Below are 10,065 nucleotides of genomic sequence, written 5' to 3' on the forward strand. Positions count from 1 at the left end.
AAGGGTTATATAGGAACTCTAGCGTTTCTTCTCGCTGCATGAAATTGCGGCTTTATTATTTAGAACTCTGTTGTGTGTAGATGTCTGGCGTTGTTTTAAAATAAACGTGTTTCTTGAAGAAGTGAAGAAGAATATCAGGTAAAAAAAGAAATTTTGAACATATTTTTCTTAAAAGTCGCACATTTATGAGAGAGTGCCTTATAAAAGAAGCTTTCGCAAGTCTTAGCCTTTTTAACCGCAAATAAATTCAATAATATTGATTTTACCGTTTATTAAAAGTACCGTTATTTAAATATTATCTAACCTAACCTAACCTAACTTCTAAAAATTTTTGTAACTTGTTTGTATGTTCTGAAATAACCTAACTTAACCTGACTTATAAACTAAAGTGAATATTTTCATTTTTAGATAAAACAATGAGCAAACAACCAATTCGAACTTATCAAAGAAAAACTGCGAAAAAACCTTTCGTAAGTTCATTAGCATTGTCTGCCATATCCAGTGAAAAACATAATTCTGTGGAAAACGATTATTTCGATAAAAGTGGAACATATAATAATTCTTTAAATTGTGATCCATTCGAAACAACATTCGACAGAATTGCTAAAGGAGCAGTGTAAGAAAAATTTGTAATAAAGTAGATATTTTTTAGCATGTTTATATATAATATGAATTTACTCATTGCTTTTGTGTTTTATATATGTGTGTACATATACATATATATATATATATATATATATATATATATATATATATATATATAATTCTAAGTAGAGGCAACACGAACAGATCTATATATATATATATATGGCTCGGGCCGAGCGTGCTCAAGTCTGTACCCGGCTTAAGATTTTATGGGATATTCAATGAAAATTTGGTAATTTTTTCAATATTTAGCTTACAATATCTCGATAATTGTTTGTTGGAGGGAAAAGTGACACAGAACTTTTTGATCTAATTTAGTTTCAAGAATGTGCTGTTGCAATAGTGCCTCAAATAGAATTATTGTATAAATTATGGTATAACATACATAAGTATTTACAAAAATGGGAGCACTTTTGCAACAGCATATTTTTGAGGTCAAATCAGGTCAAAAAGTCCTGTGTCACTTTTCCCTGTGACAAACAATTCATCATCATCTAAGTCGGTCCCTCATTACTGAGAATCGTGACCATATTGAAAAATTTATCGAATTTTCCTTGAATATCTCAAAAAATATTAAGCAAATAAAAAATGTTTCAGATGATAATTGATTAATAGAAAAAGATGACAAAATAAAAAAAGTGCAAATTAGAAACTTGCACATTGCTTCCTCATCATTAAGCCCCTTGCACAATGCCAGGCAACAGGCAATAGGAACAGGGAATAGAAATCAGAAATTATGTATAAATGCAGAATAAACAGTGACACAGGCAATATAGACACAGAGTTTCTGTCACGTTGGAAATTCTGTGCCTATTGCCTGTTGCCAACCAATCATAGCATTCGAATTTTTTAAGTTGTAATTAACGTTTTTTTGGTTATTTCCTGTTCCTATTGCCTGTTGCCTGGCATTGTGCAAGGGGCTTTACAGATCACTACCATTGCTCCTATTTTATTTCGCTCATAAAGCTTCCTCTATAAGGAAGCTTGTATTTTATTTGATGCATAATTATTAGTATTTATTAGTTTGGCTTTCTCATAGAGGAAGCTTTATGAGCGAAATAAAATAGGAGCAATGGTAGCGATCTGTAATGATGAGGAAGCAATATGCAAGTTTCTAATTTGCACACTTTTTTTCATTTTAAATTTAACCTAGTTTTATAAATTGAAAAAGGATCAGCATAGTAGCACAAGTGGGGTTTTACAATTGACGCAATGTCAAATCGATGTTGACTTTGTGAGAAATGTTGACTTGTTCAGGCTACATGGTCCATATATGGACTTCGCATATGGACCTTTGATCGCGTATAAAGCTGGATCTAATCAATCAAATCTTAAAGAATTATATATGAAATAGGGGTAGAAAAGACTGAAGAATATAATAGAATTAGAAATAACCTGATATCTCAAAATTTGTGGAAGTTAGAGCAGCCACGGACATTTCTCAAAAAATTCAAAATTTTATAAAGAAAGAACCCCTTTACCGTTCACCGTCAAATTTAATACCAACTTTCCTTTAATAATACTCTACATTTAAAAAAAAATTGAGCTCGATATCTCAAAATTTGTGGAAGTTAGAGCAACCACGGACATTTCTCAAAAAATTCAAAATTTTATTAAAAATGTACCCTTTTACCGATTATCGCCAAATTCAATACTAACCTTCTTAATGATACTCTACATTTGAAAAAAAAAATTGTGCCCGATATCTCAAAATTTGCGGAAGTTAGAGCAACCACGGACATCAAATCCGTACACACGCACACAAACACACACACACACACGGAAATTTATTTAAACGCATTTTTCGATTCTTTTAACGATTGATTAGACCCAACTTTATACGCAATCAAAGGTTCATATACGAAATTTACGAAAACAAAGCTTCCTCTATGAGGAAGTAATAGAGGGTTTTATCCTCTTCTAAAATTAAAAAAAAAACAAAGATTACCTTAAAATCTCACATACACCTTACTTCTACCTATGCAAGATATGTGTTCATCTTAAGATGACCCTTCAAAATAGAGTAAGTTCTGTTTGAAACATTTTTTCGAATAACGAATAATTTGGGAGATAACCGTGTAGATTAAATGGCCCACCCTGTAAACATATAATATACATATATTGAAAATTATGTATATGTATACTTATTCAATCTTGAATTTATTTTAACACAGTGTGCCTCCTATGCCATTGGATATAAACAAAAATGATTCATGGAAAGGCAGTAGCAGCGATAGTGATATTAATGATGTAACAAATATAAAATCTCTTAAACATACATCCGATCTTTTTATGTACAATAGTATACTTAGTCCAACATATGTTAGCCATAAAGTAGCTCATAAACGTAGAAAACAAAAAGGATGTGAGCCAGAAATTTCCACAAGAATATTACCTAAAAGAACAAGAGTGATGTCAATAAAAAATAAAACGCAGCCAGGAAAAGCACAGGTACACACAATATATGTTCTATTTATATTTCTACAGTATATTTATAGGAATAAACAGTTAAATTTGTTTCTAATAATATGTATTAATAAGCAGGAGCTGAAGAGACAAGTAAATAAGATACAAAAGAAAAAGATGCTAAAAGATAAGTTTAAGTCTAGTCGTGTGTGCAATGGACAGGTATCTCATGTAAATTCTAACACTATGGATAATTTGAAAGAAGCCTCATATAAGAATGGTATTTCACATGACAATAACTATAAACATTTGCATCAAAATGTTTTAAAGATCGACAAGAGAATTACATTACAAAATAAATCAATTAGAACAAGTGATTCCATCACAGATTTCAAACAAATAGCAAATTACCAACAAATCATCAAGCCATGTTTTGTTAAGCTAAATACTTGCGCTGTTCAGAATTACACATTGAATCGTGAAGAGATTGCAGAAAACAAGCAAGATATACTGCACAGTGTAAAATGCTTGTATACAGATACTTTACAGACTGACAAAGATGTTTCTAAAACACAGAATATTATTTCGCGATCAGTCTCAACTGAATATAATGACTTTGGAAACTTTAAACACAAGTCAGTCAAACAATGCTCTGTAGCAATATGTGATAATATTGTTAAAGATTGGTACGTCTTGAAGAGTAAAAGAAACATGAAAAATACTATCAATATAAGTGACAAGTCAAATATATTGCATTTAGTTTCCCATAATCCATCTGAAATTATTCCAAATTGCAATAAAAGTATTGAGTTTGCACCGTATGATACGAAAAAAATTAAAAATAGTTTTGTAAAAGTGGAAAGATTAAAAATAGAAGAGTTTATAAAGAAAAATGGTACAGTATCTAATGAAAAAAAGCAAAATCTGGCTTCTAGCACTCCTATTGGCAAACAAGTCAAACCTTCCATCAATTTAATAAATTTTTCACCTATTAATTCTAATATTTATGACAAGTTACATTGGAGCCATGAATGTCCATTAGTAACTACAAAGGAAGATATTTCCAACATTGATCGGAAAGATTCTCGTTCTTTGATTATGATGTCAGAATGCTATAAACTCGATCCTGCAGAAATACAGGAACAACAAACACAAGTTTTATTGTTGTCCCAGAAATCCCAAATGTCTACAGATTCCGCTCTTGAGAACGAAATAACATCTTACAAGGACAATACTCATACAGTTACTCAGAAATATGAAACAAAATGTAATGTTGAAATTCCGTATTCCTTAAATATGTCTGCTGTAAGTACTAATCAATCACGATCATTATTTGACGATACAGCATATAATCATTTGGCGAAAGGTACAAATAAAGATAACATAAAAGAAAGATGTTTTTCGGATGCGCTGGCATGTAAATTTGCAAAAATAAATAAGGCGGATTCATCCGTTGACTTACGTTTAGAACAAAAGCAATTATTAAGTGACAATGAGCAAGCTGATGCAAGCTCGCGATACATACCTTCCAAAGTATGTATAACATTCAGAGATTTAGATAATGACATGCATATGAGACAAAAATATGACAGTGAATTTCAAAAAAATTACAATACAAGAATAAATGCTGTAGAAACGGTTCACGAAAATCTTAAAGATGAAACTGTTGACATTAGTAAACATAGTGTACTCGGTAAAAGTCAAGATAATATGGTTGATGCTTGTCCCTTTACACGATTGCAAGATCCGGTCAGAATAGGAAGAAGAATACAGTATCCTAAATGGCATCTTAGCATGTCAAATATCTCCAATAGTTTGAATAATGAAGCCACACAATCGAACAACGAAATATTTTGTTGTGTCGCAACTGATAAGATTTTTCTAATGTTCAATTAGCATATAATTCCGAGCGTTCTAAAAATCCAATAAATTCGTCTTTTGATCATTCTGAATCATTCAATTGTGCGACTCAATACAATAGTACAAATAAACAAATAGAGAAATCTGTTTTTTTAAAACCGGGCAAGTATTGGGCTAGATCTTTGTCAATATTAAACAATATAAACAATGGATCCGATTTAGACAAGTTAAGTATTGGAAAAGGGAAAAAATGGAGGCACAGCGTTAGAAATATATTGGATATGCAGAAACGAGGTAATTTTTTATATTAGATTAGATTTTTTATTTTATATTAGAGAATTATAATACTAACATGTGTTAAAGAATGTACATATGTATGCATGCATATCGTAATGCAAACATAAATTCATAAATTATTATATTGTAAGTAATCATTTCTTATACATCGATATCGATAAAGCTATATCTTTTTTATAAAAATGATTTTTATTTTACATGTAATTTTTCAGTTATTTTTGTAACAGACAATGCTTTCCATTTAGTGACACAAACGTCATTCTATCTTTCTTGACATTAAATGTAACAAAGACAGAATGATACTTGTGTCGATTTGTGTCACTAAATAAAAGCACTCTGTGTACTTTCACTACATAGATAACATACGTACGTATACATACCTGATTATACATACTTATATACATACGTATACATACTTATTAAGAATAATGCAATAGCACTAAAATAGCACGCTCCACGAACCCACCCTATATAAGCTTATATATTAAGTAAGATTCCGAATATTTATATTATTTAGGCTACAGTCCATTTGATGCTACAAATGCTTTGAAGCGTTCTTCTTTTTCTTCTTCATTAAGAGGAGAAGCAGAATGTTTTGAAGCATTTGTAATGTTAAGTGGACTGTAGCCTTAACCCTTAAATGCCACCCGGGGTCCAGCGGACCCCAGACCCTTTAGAATGATATATTTTCAAATGTTCCCGCCAAAAATGGAGCTTATATTTATTTATTTATTATTTTTTATTTTTTTTATTTTAGAGCCAATATTTTAACTGTTGGCGATCTTAATTTTTTATACTATGTTGAAATTGAAATTTTAACAATATAAGCATTTTATTCTCTTTTCTAAGCCTTGAAAAACATTGAAAATAATTTTCATAACTAAATATCAAAAAATCAATAAGTAAGAGACATTTTTCATGCTGGGGTCTTAGACCCCATGTGTCATTTACGAGATTCTTGAGAGGTGTGGCATTTAAGGGTTAATTTTCTTGAAAAACAACTGAAAGTAATTTATTAAACAACATTTTTATTTAGAGGCAATAACCAATAACATCTTATGAACAAATATAATAAGAAGTGTCTTGTGATTTGTATATTTAATGGTAATTATGAAGGAGAGGGGCTTTCTCACTAATTTGGCTGAAACTTCACAATTTTGTGTATTTTGGTGCGTAAAACATGAATCTATAGGTTAAAATTGTCGCTCTCAATTAGGAAAAAAGTTATTAAATACTAAAGTTGACAGTTGCGTGATTGGGATGTCTGTCATTTATTATACTTTGTATTTATAGACTTTTTAATATGCCAATTATTTTCTGCTTTAAAAAAAGCATAACTCTATTTCTATTATCTAACCATTTATTCAATAGATATATTATAGCATATTCAGTACAACAAAACTGCATATTTTCCAAAGAAAATAATAATTTATGTTTTTTGTTAAAGCAGAGAATAGTTGTACCAACCATATTCAGTACAACAAAAACTGCATATTTTGCAAAGAAAATAATGCCATAATATATTGAATTAAATGATTAAAAAAGATAATAGAAATAGTTATTATGCTTTTTTTAAAGCAGAAAATGGCATATTAAAAAGTCTATAAATACAAAGTATAATAAATGACAGACATCCTAACCACGCAACTGTCAACTTTAGTACTTAATAACTTTTTTTCTAATTAAGGGCGACAATTTTAACTTATACATTCATGTTTTACGCACCAAAATACACAAAATTGTGAAGTTTCAGCCAAATCGGTGAAAAAGCCCCTCTCCTTCATAATTACCCATTTTTATAATAATGAGACTGAGTAAAAAAGAGTTTTGATAGTTGTATTTATAGTTTTCAGTAAATGGGTAGACTTTGTGGTATTTATAATCTGATAGTATTATACAGTATATACAAGGTGTAACAAAAAGGTTGTCCGCTATTTTAAGGATGAATAGTACACATCAAAATAATGAAAAAAATTCCTATCAATATAGATTCGCAAATGATTTCCTACTGAGTTATGGACATTACAACTTTTGAGCTTAAATTCGGTTTATTAACGAACAGAATACGTTTTAAGTTGTAAAAATACGTACAAAAATTAAAGAAAATGTTCAAAATGGCATCCTTGCATGAACAATACATTGTTCGATTCGTTCGGTTCGGTACCAATGTATACAGGATGGATGTACAGAAATACGTAATATTCCTGGTATCTTTGAACATTTTAGGGCGAACATGAGAAGATGAACCGAACAATGTATTGTCATGCAAGGATGCCACTTTGAACATCTTTAATTTTTGTACGTATTTTTGACAACTTCAAACGTATTCTGTTCGTTAATAAACCGAATTTGAGCTCAAAAGTTGTAATGCCCATAACTCAATAGGAAATCATTTGCGAATCTATATTAATAAGAATTTTTTTCATTATTTTTATATGTACTATTCACCCTTAAAGTAGCGGACAACTTATTTTTTGTTACACCCTGTATATAGTGTGGTAGACAACTAGTAAAATTGTAACAATTATTATGTACAGGAATTTTCCAAAGTTGCTTGAAAAAAGGCAAAAATAATACGGATCTATCTAGTGATAGACTCAATGCGTCAAACGTATCACCATTTGACAGTAACAGTTGTAAAGAATTCAATTTAACGAATTATGCAAGATTTTCTAAAAGAATCTCAGTGAGAGTTGTGCTTAATAATACAAGCATCAAGCGTGATATCAAAGATACTCCATTTCTTGAAGCATTTGGAATAACAACAGAAAAATCTCCAAGCTTGAAACTATCATGTAAGTATTTTCATATATTGCTATATTCTATTCGTTTTACAACACTACATATTTATATATTACACGGAATATTATATTAATTGATATAAATAAAACGAATATTACAGATCAAGAGGAATCATTGATACATGATGATCGAATTATCAGTAGTTCCACAATTGCGAGAGACAGTGTTTTACAGAAATGTTCCCAAAACTGTTATATGTCTTTTGCGGATCGTTTCCCAGATTCGTATGTAAATCTTTGTATATATTTGTATAGTTGTATTAACACTATAATATATATAAACTGTATTATTAATTGTTCATATTGGCAGTTATTTGGAACATTGTTGCAAAATAGGCGAAGGTGTTTATGGAGAAGTTTTTCTTTATGAGTACGATGGTAAAAAATCTGTTATAAAAATTATTCCTATAGAAAACGAACAGTTAGTCAATGGTGAGCCACAAAAGAAATTCAGTGAAATATTGTCAGAAATTATGATTGCAAAGTGAGTCAACTCATCATGTGAGTCAATTGCATGCAGACATTGTTGATAAAAATCACTAAAGAGGATGTTTGCAGAGAATTGGATGATCTGAAATTAAATGCTACATACAAAACTAATGGATTCGTAGAAGTTAAAAATATCAGCTGTATTAAAGGAAAATATCCAGAGAAACTCGTAGAACTTTGGAATATTTATGATAATAACAAAACATCCGATAACGATTGTCCATCGATGTTTGGTGAAAATCAATTATATATTGCTCTTGAACTCGGCCACGGTGGAGAAGATCTTGAAGCCTTCGTTTTTCAAACCGCGGAAGAGGCTTATGCTCTATTTTTACAGGTCTGTTATTTATAATTGCGGTAAGGTACAAATACACTTTTCGAAAATTATGTTTAATTAGTTATTCATCCATCAGTATTTAAATTTTTATTTTTTACAGATAGCATTGGCATTAGCAATTGCAGAAAAGGCACTTGAATTTGAACATAGAGACTTGCATTGGGGTAATGTATTGGTATCAAGAACAAAAGAACCATATATTTATTACAATCTTGGCGGGAGAGAGGTCAAGTTTCCTAGCAAAGGTGTAAAGGTGTGTTCTACGAAAGACATTTCAAATACTATTACAACTTTGATGTATAACTTTAATGAATTTTTTTCAAGGTATCTATAATAGATTTTACACTATCGAGAATGCTATACCAAGGGTGCTGCATATATAATGATCTTGCACTAGATCCAGCTTTATTTACTGCTCATGGCGAATATCAATTTGAGATTTATCGTCTTATGCGTGACAAAATTCAGTAAGTTGCATATGTTTTATTTTTTATCTTTTTTTATACCGTATTTTCATTATGTGTGTAGGAATAATTGGCGAAAATTTGAACCATATACGAATGTTCTATGGTTACATTACATCTTGGATAAAATGATTACGGTAGTAAGATACAAAAGGAAGAACTTGAAAGTACATAAACACACTGTTATCAAATTAAAAGACTTTAAAGATACAATTTTAAACTACGACAGTGCATACGACTTTGTAATCAATTCTAATAGCGTTGTGTATCTATGATGTAAACTCATATGAAAAAATGATAATAAATCAAACTACAAAATTTTTTAGATATTCTGTAATATTTAACAAATATAATGATACATATAAATAATTGTCATATTATTACAACATTGAAGCCCTAAAATTGTTATATGTATGTACCTACTACATGTACTCCGTCCAACGAGAGATTGAGAGTAGATCAGACGAAAACTCGTCCGACTCGCGCAGGTCACTTCCCACGGAAGGCCTAAAAAGTCCCCCTCCACATTGCCGTACAGCTTGACATCTTGCCAGTGCGACTTCTACCTCAATAAAGTTAGCCGGACAACTTCGACTTAAAACTTTTTGAAGTAAAACTTTAGACACGGTAGTGAGTTCGATTCGTGACACGAAATCACGAATTTCGCAACATGAAAAGTATAACGAAAATTCGACCAATAGGCGTACGGCATTGACGAGACGGCTCCTTCTTTTGGCACGGTAGTAAGTTCGATTTTGCGACACGA

At 30.6% G+C, this 10,065-nt stretch overlaps 1 protein-coding gene across 1 annotated transcript; it reads left to right on the forward strand.

Annotated features, from left to right (window-relative positions):
* The first annotated feature begins 37 nt into the window (after nucleotides 1-37).
* On the forward strand, nucleotides 38-9,668 carry LOC139778779 (uncharacterized). Its single transcript, XM_071716877.1, is given in 12 exon segments — nucleotides 38-138; nucleotides 409-616; nucleotides 2,820-3,096; nucleotides 3,190-4,923; nucleotides 4,926-5,205; nucleotides 7,746-8,003; nucleotides 8,111-8,234; nucleotides 8,320-8,493; nucleotides 8,568-8,835; nucleotides 8,936-9,088; nucleotides 9,160-9,302; nucleotides 9,364-9,668. Coding segments are annotated over 11 exon segments (3,822 nt in total). The 5' UTR covers nucleotides 38-138; nucleotides 409-416; the 3' UTR covers nucleotides 9,575-9,668.
* Nucleotides 9,669-10,065: the final 397 nt, after the last annotated feature.

The sequence above is a fragment of the Temnothorax nylanderi genome, unplaced genomic scaffold (genome assembly GCF_030848795.1).
Source record: "Temnothorax nylanderi isolate EJ_2023f unplaced genomic scaffold, tnyl_v1.0 TNYL_tig0194_pilon, whole genome shotgun sequence".
NCBI classification, from domain to species: domain Eukaryota; kingdom Metazoa; phylum Arthropoda; class Insecta; order Hymenoptera; family Formicidae; genus Temnothorax; species Temnothorax nylanderi.